Source organism: Microcaecilia unicolor, chromosome 1 (genome assembly GCF_901765095.1).
Source record: "Microcaecilia unicolor chromosome 1, aMicUni1.1, whole genome shotgun sequence".
Lineage (NCBI taxonomy): Eukaryota > Metazoa > Chordata > Amphibia > Gymnophiona > Siphonopidae > Microcaecilia > Microcaecilia unicolor.
This window is the reverse complement of record NC_044031.1, coordinates 765320628-765339294: the sequence shown is the minus strand read 5'-3', so window position 1 is coordinate 765339294 and position 18667 is coordinate 765320628. Positions and strand designations below refer to the sequence as shown.

General features: G+C 46.9%; 1 protein-coding gene across 1 annotated transcript in view; it reads right to left on the bottom strand.

Annotated features, from left to right (window-relative positions):
* The window catches only part of MAP2K1 (mitogen-activated protein kinase kinase 1), an 85716-nt gene that overhangs the window by 37286 nt on the left and 29763 nt on the right, over positions 1 to 18667 (bottom strand). The window contains 2 exon segments of the mRNA XM_030189790.1: positions 3951 to 4028; positions 9552 to 9698. Coding sequence (XP_030045650.1) covers positions 3951 to 4028; positions 9552 to 9698 — 225 coding nt within the window.

Here is an 18667-nt window from a genome sequence, read left to right as displayed (position 1 = left end):
TTGGAGGGGGGGGGGGCCACGTGAACTTAGGGACGCCTCTGCCCGTTCCCGCTGTTCTTCAATGCGCGTCTCTCACTGGGATCGTAACCCCCTGCTGACGTCAGGCAAGCAGGGTTCTACTGCTGGCCAGTGACGTCAGCAGGTGGTTACGATCCCAATGAGACACTTTAGAATGTTCACATAGGAAATTATTATTAAGGATTGTATCTGAGAAATATTGTAATAATTGTTCCAAATAACTTTAAACACACATATCTGCCACTGGAGTTTGAGAAGTATCTTGAATGAAGTAATTAGCATTTAATAGATGGAGTTTTTTTTTACGCTAAATGATGGCACGCCGTACCTACGCCTTATAGCCTGCTATGTTGGGCTGGCTGGGTGGCGACACATTCTCTATCCATAATTGCAATAACTGATAGGGTGAGTGTTTAATATTACATATACACAGTGAGTGTGAGACTGTGTTTAGATTTTCACTTGATTTGTATCTGCCATTTTCAGGGCACAGACTGTACAAGTCTGCCCAGCACTAGCCCCGCCTCCCAACCACCGGTGTCTGTAGTCCTTTTAAAAAAATCTTATAAATATATAAAGTGACAGAGATAAAGACGTCCAGCCCATCTAGTCTCCCTATCTTCCTCAGAGGTCCTCTGTGCTTCACCATGCACTGTTTCAAGCCATATAGGAACTTTCTGGGGAAGGTGGACAGTATCCCGAGATTTGAGTAATCACCATCATGGGTGGCTAAGCATTTGTTCCTTTCCGCCTTGCACCATACCGTACCATATTATGCTAAGGGGGAGGGGAGGAATGAACTGGGGTGAGGGAGGGGAGGGTTTATGTTGCAGTTTGTGTAATGTTGGTTTAATAAGAGATCCCCCTGTGCTCATCCCATGTTCTCTTAAAATAATATTACTGCCTCATCTCCACCGCCTCTGCTGGGAGGTTGTTTCACACATACTTCACCCTTTCTGTACATAATACCCTCGAGTCTGTTCCCTTTCACCTTCATCCTATGCCCCTCGTTCCAGAGCTCCCTTACGCTTGAAAGAGCCTTGCGTCCTCTGCATTTATGCCACGGAGGTATTTAATCGTCTCTATCAAATCTTCTTCTCTCCTACCTTTCTTCCAAAGTACACAGACTGAGGTCGGTAAGTCTGTCCCCATATGCTTTATGATGAAAACCATTGACCATTCTACTCACTCCATTTTTACAAAAGTGCAGTTTCCAGAATTGTACACAGTACTCTTAACTGGGGCCTCACTACAGACTTCTACAAAGGCATCATCACCTCCTTGGTTCCTACTGGCCGTTTCTCTCTCTACGCATCCAACTATCCTTCTGACTTTATTCGATACATCAGAAACAGCTTCACTCTTCATCCAAGGGCTCAGCTCCCATGACTGACCGACCATAGGTGGCCATACTTAACTTATAGACCTTGATAAGGAAGCTCTTGGAGATGGATTTGCTATCACAAAGGTTGTGAAGACTTTCTAGTCTTTATTGAATACACCGTAGACTCTGTATGTCGACATTGGGATTCAAGATATTTTACCACATTATATGAGATCTATAGCGAGATATGTAAAAGCGATAAAAGGTCTAATTCTTGACCACTTTGCATTTTACTGAGCGGCAATATATGGTGTCCACAGTGTATGGCATTTACGTTACAAAGGACAGACTTGCTGACCTGAACATGTATACCCTGGAGGAAAGGAGGAATAGGGGTGATATGATACAGACGTTCAAATATTTGAAAGGTATTAACCTGCAAACGAACCTTTTCCGCAGATGCGAAGGCGGTAGAACGAGAGGACGTGAAATGAAATTGAAGGGGGGGCAGACTCAAGAAAAATGTCAGGAAGTATTTTTTCACGGAGAGAGTAGCGATGCTTGGAATGCCCTGCCGCGGGAGGTGGTGGAGATGAAAACGGTAACGGAATTCAAAAATGCGCGGGATAAACATAAAGGAATCCTGTTCAGAAGGAATGGATCCTCAGGAGCTTAACCGAGATTGGGTGGCAGAGCAAGTGGCGGGAGGCGGGGATAGTGGTTGGGCAGATTTCAACAGTCTGTGCCCTGAAAATGGGGCTAGTTCTGGGCAAGACTTCTACGGTCTGTGTCCTGAAAATGGCAGATACAAATCAAGGTCAGGTATACACAAAAAGTAGCACATATGAGTTTATCTTGTTGGGCAGACTGGATGGACCGTGCAGGTCTTTCTCTGCCGTCATCTACTACGTTACTATGTAACATTGCAGGTGTACAGTGTGTTAAATTGATCAGTGAAACAAACTCTTTTTAAACAGAAGAATATGAAAAACGTACAAAGAAGAATTTTGCACAGCAATGTGGGGGTAATTTTATAACTCATGCTGCTCTGGTATGTGTGTGTGTGTACCCGCAAGATCGTGCATCCTTTAATGGCGTGAGTAGGCACTGGCGGAGGCACCATTTGGGGGGTTAAGCAAGAGCAAAGTTATAAAATGTTCACATACATTGCAAAACATAAGAACAACCAATGGTCCATCTAGCCCAGTATCCTGCTCCCAACTGTGGCCAATTCAGGTCACAAGTACCTGGCAGAAACCCAAATAGTAGCAACATTCCAGAATCTTAAAGAGTAACAAGACTCCGGAATCCCCCAAAGATTAGCAACATTCCATGCTACCAATCCCAGGGAGAAGCAGTGGCTTCCTTAGGTCTATCTTAATAACAGACTATGGACAAGTTCCTGGAGGAAAAGTCCATAGTCTGTGTTCAGTACTGGTCTCCGTATCTCAAAAAAGATATAGTAGAATTGGAAAAGGTACAGCGAAGGGCGACGAAAATGATAGTGGGGATGGGACGACTTTCCTATGAAGAGAGGCTGAGAAGGCTAGGGCTTTTCAGCTTGGAGAAGAGACGGCTGAGGGGAGATATGATAGAAGTGTATAAAATAATGAGTGGAATGGATCGGGTGGATGTGAAGCGACTGTTCACGCTATCCAAAAATACTAGGACTAGAGGGCATGAGTTGAAGCTACAGTGTGGTAAATTTAAAACGAATCGGAGAAAATTTTTCTTCACCCAACGTGTAATTAGACTCTGGAATTCATTGCCGGAGAACGTGGTACGGGCGGTTAGCTTGACGGAGTTTAAAAAGGGGTTAGATAGATTCCTAAAGGACAAGTCCATAGACCGCTATTAAATGGACTGGAAAAATTCCTCATTTTTAGGTATAACTTGTCTGGAATGTTTTTACGTTTGGGGAGCGTGCCAGGTGCCCTTGACCTGGATTGGCCACTGTCGGTGACAGGATGCTGGGCTAGATGGACCTTTGGTCTTTCCCAGTATGGCACTACTTATGTACTTATGTACTTATGTTATTGAGATAGAAATCACACAAAGTTGCACCAACAAGCATAAAACAGACATTTTTTTTGTTTTGTTAAATTTGTACCCCGCGCTTTCCCACTCATGGCAGGCTCAATGCGGCTTACATGGGGCAATGGAGGGTTAAGTGACTTGCCTGAAGTGGGAATCAAACTCAGTTCCCCAGGACCAAAGTCCACCACCCTAACCACTAGGCCACTCCTCCACTAAGATTAACCTATGTCTAATGTCTACAGCATTTTGGGACATTAAGAGTACAGATTCCTGGTAACCACACTAGTCTTAGGAAAACTGGAGTCTCAGTAGGCCATAGGTCTTTTTAAGGAACCAGGACAGACAGACAGTATAGGAGTCAGACCTCACAGGTCCCTTACTCAGCTGTGAAGAAGAGATTCAAAAGTTCAAACACACCAGCATCTCTGATGCTGGTTCTTCAAGAATTTTCGCAAGCTGTAAAGAGCTGGCGATGAGCACAGGCCAAAGCAGAGATGTGAGCTCCAATCACGCTACTGCCTCTTACCCAAACCTGCTGCTCCATCACCAGTGTCCAGGAGAAGATACTCACCGCAATGCTAACTTTGCCCAAAATCTTCTCAGGGATCTTTCCAGCTTTTTTCAGTACTTGATCCAAAGACCCACCATCCTGCAAATAAAGATTTGAACACTTGAACGTTAACACACTTCTCTGCACCTCCCCCCTTTCAGGCAGCAGTACAGAATGAGAATAACGAGGCACTAAATTATCACCTGCCATGACCTGGGATAGTCAAAGCTGGGGAATGTTACAGGGGCATCTTCCTAGGGTTTCTTAAAGTCAGATTGGATTGATTGGTGGGGGAGTGGGGGAATGAGAGATTCACAGTTTTGGTTAACATTGATATGTTTAATTTAATTCTGGCATTTATAATCTGCTTAATCATCAAGTTTGAGGCAGAGAACAATCACACATTACGAGAAGGTACCTTCTCTGTCCTTAAAGGCTCACAATCAACGTTTTTGTACTCAAGGCAATGGAGGTTTAAGTGACTTGCCCAAGGTCACAAGTAGCTGCAGTGGGAATCGAACCCAGGACACTAACCATTAGTGCCAATCCTCCCTGGGCTATCTGTACCTTTCTTGTACATATTCATAATGGTTCACGGTTCATGTATTCAAGTACGTAAGTATTACCACGCTGGGACAGACTGAAGGGCCATCAAGCCCAGCATCCCGTTTCCAACAGTGGAAAATCCAGGTCACAAATACCTGGCAAGATCCCAAAACAGTACAATATATTTTATGCTGCTCATTCTAGAAATAAGCAGTGGATTTCCCCCAAGTACATCTTAATGGTTTTACCATGGTTTAGCAAAGATAAACCGTGCCAAATGAATTTGATTGACTTCTTTTTTTTTTTGTTACATTTGTACCCCGCGCTTTCCAACTCATGGCAGGCTCAATGCGGCGGGCAATGGAGGGTTAAGTGACTTGCCCAGAGTCACAAGGAGCTGCCTGTGCCTAAAGTGGGAATCAAACTCAGTTCCCCAGGACCAAAGTCCACCACCCTAACCACTAGGCCACTCCTCCACTGTTGCTACTATTTGAGATTCTACATGGAATGTTGCTATTCCACTAGCAACATTCCATGTAGAAGTCGGCCCTTGCCAATCACCAATGTGGCCGCGCAGGCTTCTGGTTCTGTGAGTCTGACGTCCTGCACATACGTGCAGGACTTCAGACTCACAGAACCAGAAGCCTGCGCAGCCTTCTACATGGAATGTTGCTAGTGGAATAGCAACATTCCATGGAGAATCTCCAATAGTAGCAACATTCCATGTAGAATCTCCAATAGTAGCAACATTCCATTTAGAATCTCCAATAGTAGCTAGCAACATTCCATGTAGAATCCCAAAGATACTATTGGAGATTCTACATGGAATGTTGCTATTCCACTAGCAATATTCCATGTAGAAGTCGGCCCTTGCAGATCACCAATGTGGTCGCTCAGGCTTCTGCTTCTGTGAGTCTGACGTCCTGCACGTATGTGCAGGACATCAGACTCTCAGAAACAGAAGCCTGCGCAGTCTTCTACATGGAATGTTGCTAGTGGAATAGCAACATTCCATGTACAATCTCCAATAGTATCTATTTTATTTTTGTTACATTTGTACCCTGCGCTTTCCCACTCATGGCAGGCTCAATGCGGCTTACATGGGGCAATGGAGGGTTAAGTGACTTGCCCAGAGTCACAAGGAGCTGCCTGTGCCTGAAATGGGAATCAAACTCAGTTCCTCAGTTCCCCAGAACCAAAGTCCACCACCCTAACCACTAGGCCACTCTTCCACTGTTGCTACTATTTGAAATTCTACATGGAATGTAGCTATTCCACTAGCAACATTCCATGTAGAAGTCGGCCCTTGCAGATCACCAATATGGCCGCGCAGGCTTCTGCTTCTGTGAGTCTGACGTCCTACACGTACGTGCAGGACGTCAGACTCACAGAAACAGAAGCCTGCGCAGCCTTCTACATGGAATGTTGCTAGTGGAATAGCAACATTCCATGTAGAATCTCCAATAGTAGCAACATTCCATTTAGAATCTCCAATAGTAGCTAGCAACATTCCATGTAGAATCCCAAAGATACTATTGGAGATTCTACATGGAATGTTGCTATTCCACTAGCAATATTCCATGTAGAAGTCGGCCCTTGCAGATCACCAATGTGGTCGCTCAGGCTTCTGCTTCTGTGAGTATGACGTCCTGCACGTACGTGCAGGACGTCAGACTCTCAGAAACAGAAGCCTGCGCAGTCTTCTACATGGAATGTTGCTAGTGGAATAGCAACATTCCATGTAGAATCTCCAACAGTATCTATTTTATTTTTGTTACATTTGTACCCTGCGCTTTCCCACTCATGGCAGGCTCAATGCGGCTTACATGGGGCAATGGAGGGTTAAGTGACTTGCCCAGAGTCACAAGGAGCTGCCTGTGCCTGAAGTGGGAATCAAACTCAGTTCCTCAGTTCCCCAGAACCAAAGTCCACAACCCTAACCACTAGGCCACTCTTCCACTGTTGCTACTATTTGAAATTCTACATGGAATGTTGCTATTCCACTAGCAACATTCCATGTAGAAGTCGGCCCTTGCAGATCACCAATATGGCCGCGCAGGCTTCTGCTTCTGTGAGTCTGACGTCCTACACGTATGTGCAGGACGTCAGACTCACAGAAACAGAAGCCTGCGCAGCCTTCTACATGGAATGTTGCTAGTGGAATAGCAACATTCCATGTAGAATCTCCAATAGTAGCAACATTCCATGTAGAATCTCCAATAGTATCTATTTTATTTTTGTTACATTTGTACCCTGCGCTTTCCCACTCATGGCAGACTCAATGCGGCTTACATGGGGCAATGGAGGGTTAAGTGACTTGCCCAGAGTCACAAGGAGCTGCCTGTGCCTGAAGTGGGAATCCAACTCAGTTCCTCAGTTCCCCCCACCCTAACCACTAGGCCACTCCTCCACAGAATTGGATCAAGCACGTGTGCTAGATGTAATCTACTTGCATTTCAGCAAAGCCTTTGACACAGTCCCTCATAGAAGGCTCTTAAAAAAAATTAAAAGGCTGGAGTTAGGACCCAAAGTGGTGAATTGGATTAGAAACTGATTGACGGACAGACGCTAGAAGGTGGTGGTCGATGGAATTCACTTGGAGGAAGGAAAGGAAAGGCGAGTGCCTGATGGATCGCTGTCGGGGCCGATTCTGTTCAATATATTTGTAAGTGACATTGCTGAAGGATTAACAGGTAAGGTTTGCCTTTTTGTGGACGACACCAAGATTTGTAACAGAGTGGACACCCTGGAGGGAGGGGAAAACGCGAAAAGGGATCTACAAAAGTTGCAAGAATGGTCTAAGATATGGCAATTAAAATTCAATGCAAAAAAGTGCAAAGTGATGCATTTGGGGAGTAGAAATCCAAGGGAGCAGTGGCGATCCTAGCCGGCATGACACCCAGGGTGGATCGCCGATGTGCCCCCCCCCCCCCCGGCGAAATGACACCCCCCCCCCCCCGGGTGCACGCCGCTGGGGGGGGTGCCGCAGCGCGCGGCTGTCAACTGAGTTCACTGACTTCGCTAACTTCGCTGCAGCTCCCTCTGTTCCAGGGCAGAGGGAGCTGCAGCGAAGTTAGCAAAGTCAGCGAAATCAGCTGACAGGCGCGCGCCACGGCACCCCCCCAGCAGCGTGCACCCAGGGCGGACGCCCCCACCCCCCTTGGTACGCCACTGCAAGGGAGACATATGTCCTAGGAGGCAAGAGGCTGATTTGCACAGACAGGGAGAGGGACCTTGGGGTGATGGTGTCTGTGGACCTTAAAGTGAAAAAAAACAGTGTGACAAAGTGGTGGCCGTAGCCAGAAGGTTGCTAGGCTGTATAGAGAGAGGTGTGACCAGCAGAAGAAAGGAGGTGTTGATTCCCCTGTACAAGTCATTGGTGAGGCCCCACCTGGAGTATTGTGTTCAGTTTTGGAGGCTGAATCTTGGTAAAGATGTAAGAACATTTGAAGCAGTCCAGAGGAAGGCGACAAAAATTATATGGGGCCTGCACCATAAGACATATGAAAAGAGACTGGAAGACCTGAATATGTAAACCCTAGAGGAAAGGAGGGACAGGGGAGATATGATACAGACGTTTAAATACTTGAAAGGTATTCAAATAGAAACAAATTTCTTCCAGAGAAGGAGAAATGGTAAAACTAGAGGACGTTAGCTGAGGTTGTGGGGAGTAATGTCATGAAATTCTTTTTCACGGAGAGGGTGGTTGATGCCTGCAATGACCTCCCGAGGGAGGTGGTAGAGACAAAAATGGTGGTGGAATTCAAAAAGGCGTAGGATGAATACAGAGGAACTCTATTAGTTGGTAGATAACAAAAATACATTTAAAAACATTAAATGGCTGCAGGGGGTGGATGTGTGAGCCAGGGGTGTAGCTACGCGGGGCCATGGGGGCCTGGGCCCCCCTGCCGATGACCTTCTCGATCCCCCCTCCCGCTGCCAACCCGCCGTCGCTTACCTTTGCTGGCGGGGGACCCCAACCCCCGCCAGCCGAGGTCCTCTTCTTTCTTCGTTCTGTCTCTGAGTCTGACGTCCTGCACGTACAACGTGCAGGACGTCAGACTCACAGAAACAGAACGAAGCCTTGCGCCGGAAGAAGAGGACCTCGGCTGGCAGGGGTTGGGGTCCCCCGCCAGCAAAGGTAGGCGACGGAGGGTTGGCGGCGGGAGGGGAGGGTCAAAGTTGGTGGTGGCGGCAGCGGCGGGGATCGGCAATGGAGAGGGGGGGGCTAAAATGTGCCCCCTCACCTCGGGCTCTGGAACCCCCTCCCGCCGAAGTCTGGCTATGCCTCTGGTGTGAGCGACACTTGGACGGCTACTCCGGCTGTGAAGAACTAAGGCCGGTGCCAGGCAGACTTTGTAGGTCTGTGTCTGTATTTGGCAATCCAGTTTAGGATAAGCTGGAAAGGGCTTCAGTGGCAACTTCAGTAGCTGGAACCGAGGACAGTGCTGGGCAGACTTTTACGATCTGGGTCCTGCAAACGACAAGCTGGATGTGGACAGACAGGAGTGAGCTTTGATGGCAACTCCAGTAGGTGGAACATAAGGACAGAGCTGGGCAGACTTCTACAGTCTATGTCCCAGAAACGGCAAAGAAAGACTGGTGATAAAAAATATAATATCACATTCATTGTTGATTTAATCATGAATCGATAATGAGTGTGACTGCGTATGCTTTGTAGCGCTATAGAAATGCTAAATAGTAGTAGTAGACTGTTGGGCAGACTGGATCTGCCGTCATTTTCTATGTTAATAATGACTTATGGACTTTTCTTTTAGGAAGCCATCCAAACCTTTTTTTAAACCCTGCTAAGCTAACTGCTTTTACCACATTCTCTGGCAACAAATTCCAGAGTTTAATTACACATTCAGTGAAGAAATATTTTCACCGATTTGTCAAATTTACTACTTGGTAGCTTCATTGCACGGCTTGTATCACGGATACTTGGAAATTTATACTTGTGATCAGTTATGTTAAAACATTTTTCAATAAAACCAGAAGTTAAAAAAAAAGGTCTAAATACAAGTAGCTGTATTTAACGGTGCCGAGTGTGTCATGGGTTCCCATCACACTCACCATATTCTCCATGCAGATGGAAATCTCGCCGTCACTGTAGAACGCTCCGTAGAAGCCAACGATGTAGGGGGAATTACATTCATGCAGCACCTGCAGCTCACGGATAATCTGGTTGCGAATGGCCGGTTTGATCTCCAGGTGAATAAGCTACAAAATAAAACAAGGAATCATTACACATGAAAAAATATATATATTGGAAACCACTGCCAGTCGTGAATTAAATTCATATGCTGAATGTGCTCCATCCTGAACTCAAAGTGCCCGCATCAAGAGATGAAAATTAAGAGACTTCTAGAAAGTCTACTTCCTCTTAAAAGTTCACTAAGAGGGGCATAATCGAAAGGGGCGGCAAGTTTTCCTGAAGACGTCCTCGCAGGACGTCCCGGCGAAGGGGCGGAGAAACCCGTATTATCGAAACAAGATGGGCATCCACCTTTTGTTTCGATAATACAGTCGGGGACGCCCAAATCGCAAAATTTAGGTCCACCTTAGAGATGGTCGTCCCCGATTTTCGGCCATAATGGAAACCGAGGACGCCCATCTCCGAAATGACCAAATCCAAGCCATTTGGTCGTGGGAGGAGCCAGCATTCGTAGTGCACTGGTCCTCCTCACATGCCAGGACACCAACCGGGCACCCTAGGGGGCACTGCAGTGGACTTCAGAAATTGCTCCCAGGTGCATAGCTCCCTTACCTTGGGTGCTGAGTCCCCCAAAACCCACTATCCACAACTGTACACCACTACCATAGCCCTACGGGGTGAAGGGGGGCACCTAGATGTGGGTACAGTGGGTTTGTGGTGGGTTTTCAAGGGCCCACATTTACCACCACAAGTGTAACAGGTGGGTGGGGGGGGGGGGGCCTGGGTCCGCCTGCCTGAAGTGACCTGCACCAGGGACCTGCATACTGCTGTCATGGAGCTGGGTATGACATTAGAGGCTGGCAAAAAATATTTTTAAAGTTTTTTTTTTTTTAAGGGTGGGAGGGGGTTGGTGACCACTGGGGGAGTAAGGGGAGGTCATCCCCGATTCCCTCCGGTGGTCATCTGGTCAGTTCGGGCACCTTTTTGAGACTTGGTCATAAAAAAAATGGACCAAGAAAAGTTGGCCAAGTGCTTGTAAGGGACGTCCTTCTTTTTTCCATTATTGGTCGAGGACGCCCATGTGTTAGGCACGCCCCAGTCCCGCCTTCGCTACGTTTCCGACATGCCCCCGTGAACTTTGGCCATCCCTGCAATGGAAAGCAGTTGAGGACGCCCAAAATCAGCTTTTGATTATGCCGATTTGGGCGACCCTGGGAGAAGGGCGACCATCTCCTGATTTGTGTCGAAAGATGGGCGCCCTTCTCTTTCGAAAAGAAGCCTGTAAGGGAGCAAAGCCTAGGTCAGCTGAATCTGCCCCGAGTAGGAATTAACTAGGTAAGAAATTTGAATGAAAAGGACAAATGAATCCACCTGCTTTCTACATAATAACATAGTAGATGACGGCAGAAAAAGACCTGCACGGTCCATCTAGTCTGCCCACGATAAACTCATATGTGTATACCTTACCTTGATTTGTACCTGTCTTTTTCAGGGCACAGACTGTATAAGTCTGTCCAGCAGTATTTCCCGCCTCCCAACCACCAGTCCCGCCTCCCATCACCGGCTCCGGCACAGACCCTGTATAAGTCTGCCCTCCCCTATCCTAGCCTCTCAACCACCAACCCCTCTTCCCCCCCCCCCCACCCCCCCGCCACCCAATTTCAGCTAAGCTTTCTCTTTCTTTAAATCACACTCCTAAGACTTGTTGGTGCAGTTAACCTTTTCTTTCTTGTTCAGAGGCCGGAGAAAGTCTGGAGTCCATACAAGATGCAACAAAAGTCTGATCTAAACCTTGCATCTTCAGTTCTGTAGTCACAGAGCCTCCCCCTGAGCAGAACAAAGGAGGTTTTTTCCCTTACAACACCTCATTATGCAAAAACATACAAATTCTGGTGTCACCTCAGTAACAGCAACACAGGGCATATTGTAAAGTAATATAAAACCTTGCCAAAAAAGGGCATTTAGCACCTACATAGCAAACCCATCATACCCTAGCAGACAGCAGACTAACTGCAACAAGTCTACTTATGAAAAGGCAGCATTATAAAAATACACCTCCTGCCAGGAAAACAGGGTCAAACATATGCAAGCACAATACCCTAATCAAATGGAGAATAAGAGTGGCCACAAATTAGAAAACAGACCTGGGCATTAGAGGGGAACAGCAAGGGCTTCAGTCCTGCGGCCACCTAGAGCAGTGGGACACGACTGAACTGTAGGCTGCAAATCTTTTGCTCTGCATACTGCACCCAGATGTCTGCAACCCTGGACATCCACCAATTATGTGTATTCAGAAAGCCAGGCTCACCCAAATGCAGCTACTGAGAACATAAGAACTGCAATACTGGGTCAGACTAAAACAGCCATCAAACCTGGTACCCTGTTTACAAGAATGGCCAACCCAGATCATTAGATCAAAGAACGGATCATCTTCAAAATCTGCACTTTAGTCCATAAAATCATATACGGCGTAGTCCCAGGATACATGATAGACTTCATAGATCTACCACTAAGAAACAGAGTCAGGTCGTCAAGATCCTACCTAAACCTACACTACCCAAATTGCAAAGGACTGAAATACAAAACAACTTATGTAGCCGGCTTCTCCTACATAAGCGCACAACTATGGAATGGCCTCCCAAAAGCTGTAAAAACAATCCACGACCACCTGAACTTCAGGAAATCACTAAAAACCAACCTCTTCAAAACGGCCTACCCCCAACGACCCCACATAAACCTCTTCACCCAGAAACACATCAAGACTATTTAGTCTGACCCAGTATTGCAGTTCTTATGTTCTCAATAGCTGCATTTGGGTGAGCCTGGCTTTCTGAATACACATAATTAGATTGTAAGCTCTTTGAGCAGGGACTGTCTTTCTTCTATGATTGTGCAGCGCTGCGTACGCCTTGTAGCGCTATAGAAATGCTAAATAGTAGTAGTAGTACTATGATCGTACTGGACAACACGCAATCTTTATCCCTTCCGACCCTCCACATATACCTCATTCGATCACTATACAACTTTGTATTTGCTATCAACTGGGCAAACGCCTTGACGGTAAGCCACATTGAGCCTGCAAATAGGTGGGAAAATGTGGGATACAAATGCAACAAATAAATTAATTAGCACCTGTCACGATTCCAAAATGTAGACAGATTCCCTGCTACTAGTAAACTTATGTGTCCCCAGGGATAAATGTGGCTTTCTCCAAGTCTATCTTTACAAGTTTATGCACCTGTGACAAACGGGTTTCAGAGCCTGAAAACTGAATTATTTCATGAAGTGTATTTTTCCTAATTGGCCGGCAGATGGCACTTGTTTTGAGTTTTAAAGCTGTTGCAGAAAAATACTTTCTCTCTTCCAGTTTCAGCTTATGGAAAGGCAACCTGCAGTACCATTGATGCCCTGAGCTCTGATTGGCCCTGGATTTCAAATCTAGCCTGAAGGCACTAGATTTTCCCCACTCTCAGCCAGAGAGCGGAGAGTGAAAGATCTCTTTACTGAGACCATGTGAGCAGTTATATGATATAACCTATGAGCAGCTATATTTCCAGTACTCCCCAAGTACTAAACAAATGTTTAGATAATTTTATAATTGATCCATAATCAGTTACCTGTAATTGTTCGCCGAGTTCACCTTTTTTCCGTTCACTGTTCAAATTCTGTGACAATAAACATTATTTGTTTATTGACTCAAGTTCTGGACTGACTAAGAATCCTGGTTCATATTTTAGGTCTGTGGGGGCTTTCTGGTAACTGTGGGATCCCTGGAGTGTGGCCCCAGTGTCCTAGAAATCACAGGGAATAACCTGAGAGTGGAAAACTAGCCCAGAGGCAAGCGGGACCCAGTTGGTGGGAGGAGGATGCTAGTATAGAGCACATACCTCTGTGCAGGTGGGCCTGGGCAATGCTGGCAGACCCTTCAGGTGGCTGCAAGGTTAACCCCAGGCGGATGCAATTGCTAGGCGTTTCATGACAGCACCTTTCCTCCTGAAATTTAACTAAATCCCTTTGAAACTCAGCTACACTATCACATCTCCCAGCAATTAATTCCAGAGCTTCCTTAATTGTTGAGTGAAAAAATATTTTCTCCGATTTGCTTTAAATGCATTATTTAGTAAACTTATGTGTCCCCTAATCTTTGTATTTTTCTGAATGTGCAAACCGTCTTTTCCTCTTTTATAAACTTAAGTTGTCGGGGGTCACGTGATGCTGTGAGCGGCGGAGGACGCGAGTCACATCAGCTGCTCAGGGACCCACCCGCAATCCGGCCTTTTTATATAACCCCTGGAACTTAGAAATTTGATTTTTTTTTTTTTACTCATGAGTTGGTAATAATCATATGGACAAATATTTAACTCGAGCTGCGATGGCGCAGGCTCCTAAATGCTCGAAACGGAAAGAGGAGCGGCAGAAGCACCCGGATCTCAAAATGGCGGCTGCCTCCCCAGCGGCCTCGTTGTCTCACTCACCTTCAGACAATATGATCTTAGAGCTCATTGACTCAGTGGTGTGCGAACTGGACCCCAGATTCACGCAGTTATCGGAACAACTTACAGGACTAAAAACTTTAACTTTGAAACTAACCTGCAGAACTGGGGAGCTGGAGACGCGGGTGTTGGAGGTGGAGGATGTGGAACAGGCCCACGCAGGGTACTTAGAGAAGCTGGAACGCTTGACACAAGAATGCCATCAGAAACTCAAGGACTTGGAGAATCGCTCCCGCTGCGATAACTTGAGGTTTGTCGGGTTTCCAGAATCCACAGCTGAAACAAAACTTAAGCAGACGTTGGAAATATGGCTCCTGGCGACTTTCCCAGTTGTGGGGGGGGGGGGGGGGGCGGAGGAAGGGCAATCCACCTAGATCGGGCCCATCGTATAGACCAAATGCCTGCACGACTAATAGTCCGCCAGTGTCGCTATGATGAGATTAGCCCTCTCCTCAAGTCATTTCACTGGCTCCCTATCCATTTCCGCATACAGTTCAAACTCCTCTTATTGACCTATAAGTGCATTCACTCTGCAGCTCCTCAGTACCTCTCCACTCTCATCTGGGTAAATCTCTCTTATCTGCACCCTTCTCCTCCACTGCTAACTCCAGACTCCGTTCCTTTTATCTTGCTGCACCATATGCCTGGAATAGACTTCCTGAGCCGGTACGTCAAGCTCCATCTCTGGCTGTCTTCAAATCTAAGCTAAAAGCCCACCTTTTTGATGCTTCTTTTAACTCCTAACCCTTATTCACTTGTTCAGAACCCTTATTTTATCATCCTCACTTTAATATTCCCTTATCTCTTGTTTGTCTTGTTTGTCTGTCCTAATTAAATTATAAGTTCTGTCGAGCAGGGACTGTCTCTTCATGTTCAAGTGTACAGCGCTGCGTACGTCTAGTAGCGCTTTAGAAATGATAAGTAGTAGCAGGTGCGTCGCTGCTATGGGGCCACGGGGGCCAGGTAGATTTGGCCCTGGACCCCCCCTACCGTCGACCCCTCCGCCCACTCGCCTGCCCGCTCACTCGCCGTCACATTCCTGGGCTGGCGGGGACCCCATCCCCCGCCAGCCGAAGTCTTCTTCCTTCCTTTCAGGTTTCTGAGTCTGACGTGCAGGACGTCAGACTCAGAAACCTGAAAGGAAGGAAGAAGACTTCGGCTGGCGGGGGATGGGGTCCCCGCCAGCCCAGTTAGGCGATGGCAATGGCAAGCGAGCGGGCGGGCGGGGGGGGTGTCGGCAATGATGATGGCGGCGGGGGGGTGGGGCTAAAATGTGCCCCCTCACCTCGGCTCTGGCCCCCCCCTACCGCTGAAGGTCAGATACGCCCCTGAGTATTAGCAGTAGTAGTAGTAAAAGCCTATGAGAGATTTACGGCCACGGGTGGTGATCGTCAAATTTCACAGTTACTCTCAGAAAGCAACATTGCTGCGACTTTTCAAAAACTGCAATGAGGATACTAAATTCCATGGCGAATTGATAAAAATCTTTCAGGACTGTTCTGCAGTTCTGACGGTTAAGCGCCGGGCGTTCTCTGCAGCCTGTACTAAACTGGTTGAAAAGCAGGCTTCGTTTTAATCTACACTATCCGGCTACCTTGAAAGTGCTGATTAATGGTACCTGGAAATCCTTTGTAACGCCTGAAGCAGAGTCGGAGTGGCTTAATCAACCAGTGGCAGAACAGGGTGGATGCCTTGCTCCTAAGTGGAGTGGAGGAGTGGCCTAGTGGTTAGGGTGGTGGACTTTGGTCCTGGGGAACTTCAGGCACAGGCAGCTCCTTGTGACTCTGGGCAAGTCACTTAACCCTCCATTGCCCCATGTAAGCCACATTGAGCCTGCCATGAGTGGGAAAGCGCAGGGTACAAATGTAACAAAAATAAAATAGATACTATTGGAGATTCTACATGGAATGTTGCTACTCTTTGGGATTCTACATGGAATGTTGCTATTCCACTAGCAACATTCCATGTAGAAGGCTGCGCAGGCTTCTGTTTCTGTGAGTCTGACGTCCTGACGTCAGACTCACAGAAGCAGAAGCCTGCGCGGCCACATTGGTGATCTGCAAGGGCCGACTTCTACATGGAATGTTGCTACTCTTTGAGATTCTACATGGAATGTTGCTACTATTGGAGATTCTACATGGAATGTTGCTATTCCACTAGCAACATTCCATGTAGAAGGCTGCACAGGCTTCTGTTTCTGTGAGTCTGACGTCCTGCACATATGTGCAGGACGTCAGACTCACAGAAGCAGAAGCCTGCGCAGCCACATTGGTGATCTACAAGGGCCGACTTCTACATGGAATGTTGCTAGTGGAATAGCAACATTCCATGTAGAATCTCAAATAGTAGCAACAGTGGAGGAGTGGCCTAGTGGTTAGGGTGGTGGACTTTGGTCCTGGGGAACTGAGTTCAATTCCCACTTCAGGCACAGGCAGCTCCTTGTGACTCTGGGCAAGTCACTTAACCCTCCATTGCCCCATGTAAGCCGCATTGAGCCTGCCATGAGTGGGAAAGCGCAGGGTACAAATGTAACAAAAATAAAATAGATACTATTGGAGATTCTACATGGAATGTTGCTACTCTTTGGGATTCTACATGGAATGTTGCTACTATTGGGGATTCTACATGGAATGTTGCTATTCCACTAGCAACATTCCATGTAGAAGGCTGCGCAGGCTTCTGTTTCTGTGAGTCTGACGTCCTGCACATACGTGCAAGACGTCAGACTCACAGAAGCAGAAGCCTGCGCGGCCACATTGGTGATCTGCAAGGGCCAACTTCTAGTGGAATAGCAACATTCCATGTAGAATCTCAAATAGTAGCAACAGTGGAGGAGTGGCCTAGTGGTTAGGGTGGTGGACTTTGGTCCTGGGGAACTGAGTTTGATTCCCACTTCAGGCACAGGCAGCTCCTTGTGACTCTGGGCAAGTCACTTAACCCTCCATTGCCCCATGTAAGCCGCATTGAGCCTGCCATGAGTGGGAAAGCGCGGGGTACAAATGTAACAAAAATAAACAAAAATAAAATAAGGTTGTGGTGTGCTCGGGACAGCACGTTCGAGGCAGGTTTGCCTGTAGAACAGTTGGTTGAGTTTGGAGTTTTGATTGAATCACCCGAGTTTGAAATTGGACTATATAGCATGAACGCTGGACAGAGAACATCGTCAGTTCGCAGGAACTGTTTGATAGGCCCAGGCAGGGATTGAAGACCTGCACGCAGGAGATACTACGATGGATGTGGACCAGCAAGACAAGGCCTAAGTGCAGTGAGTTGCCACTGCGGAGAGAGACTATTACTAAGTAGTATCCAGGCATTGGTTCTACGTTTGCAATTCCGGGAGAATATGTGATTTGTGCTCGTTTTTTACGCCCAGGGCGTGTTCAGGGGAAGACGAAAGGCCGGACACTCATTCATTCATTCATAGCTACAACAAGCTGTTGAGAAGATAATGTGAAAGAACAACACAGATAAGTGTCCATTGATTTTTTGATAACAACTGACAAAGATCGTCACTGATGAGTATTGGGGTTATGTTGAACCTCTACAATTGGTATATATAAGGTCGGTTTGGTACAAAGTTTGAGAAAAATTATACCAGTCTGTTAGCACTTATTCGGTGTTTTATCATGCAAAAAACGAGCAACCCGATGAAAAAAGTGCTACACCAGTAAGCAACAGAAATTTTCTGTGTGCGCTAAACAAAATATGTTATAAAACTGCATTCTATTTAATATATTTTGTAGAACTTTTGTGCAATTGTATTTGAAATAGGTTTCTCATATCCTGGTTCCAGTAGTGTGTTACATCATGAAAACCAACATCAGTAGATTTGAAAGCACAATCCACGGGTGTTATAATCAGGGCTGTGGAGTTGGTCCACTCAGGGCCATGCCTAGGGTCTCCGGCGCCCCCCTGCAGTTGGCCCCCCCCCAAAAAAAACGATCGCTACACTACCCGCCCTCTTCTCCCCAGATCCTTTTCCTTTTTTTTTTTTAAATTTACCTCTGTCCGGCGGCAGCGTAGCGTTAGTGAGAAGGAGGCGGCGCTCCCCCGCCCCGACGTGTCAGTCTTCCCTTCGCTCAATTCCCGCCTTCTTCTGATGTCATTTCTGATGTCAGAAGAAGGTGGAACTGAGCGAAGGGAAGACTGACACGTCGGGGCGGGGGAACGCCGCCTCCTTCTCACTAATGCTATGCTGCCGCCGGACAGAGGTAAATTTAAACAAATAAAAAAGGAAAAGGATCTGGGGAGAAGAGGGCGAGGTAAGCATGGTGCGGCAGGGTGCCCCCCAGAGGATGGCGCCCCCCTGCCATGCTTACCTCGCTTACCGTGTTGGCACGGCCCTGGGTCCACTAAACCTTCCATGTCAACTCTTCTATTTTTCTACTGTCCCACTCTGATATTAGGCTTAAAGGGGCCTTTTTTTTTACTAAGCTGCGTAAGCATCGCGTAAGCGTCTACACGTGCCAAAATGGAGTTACCGACCGGCTACCACGTTATCAGACGCGTGCCAAGTGGCATTTGACGCGAGTAGGTCATTA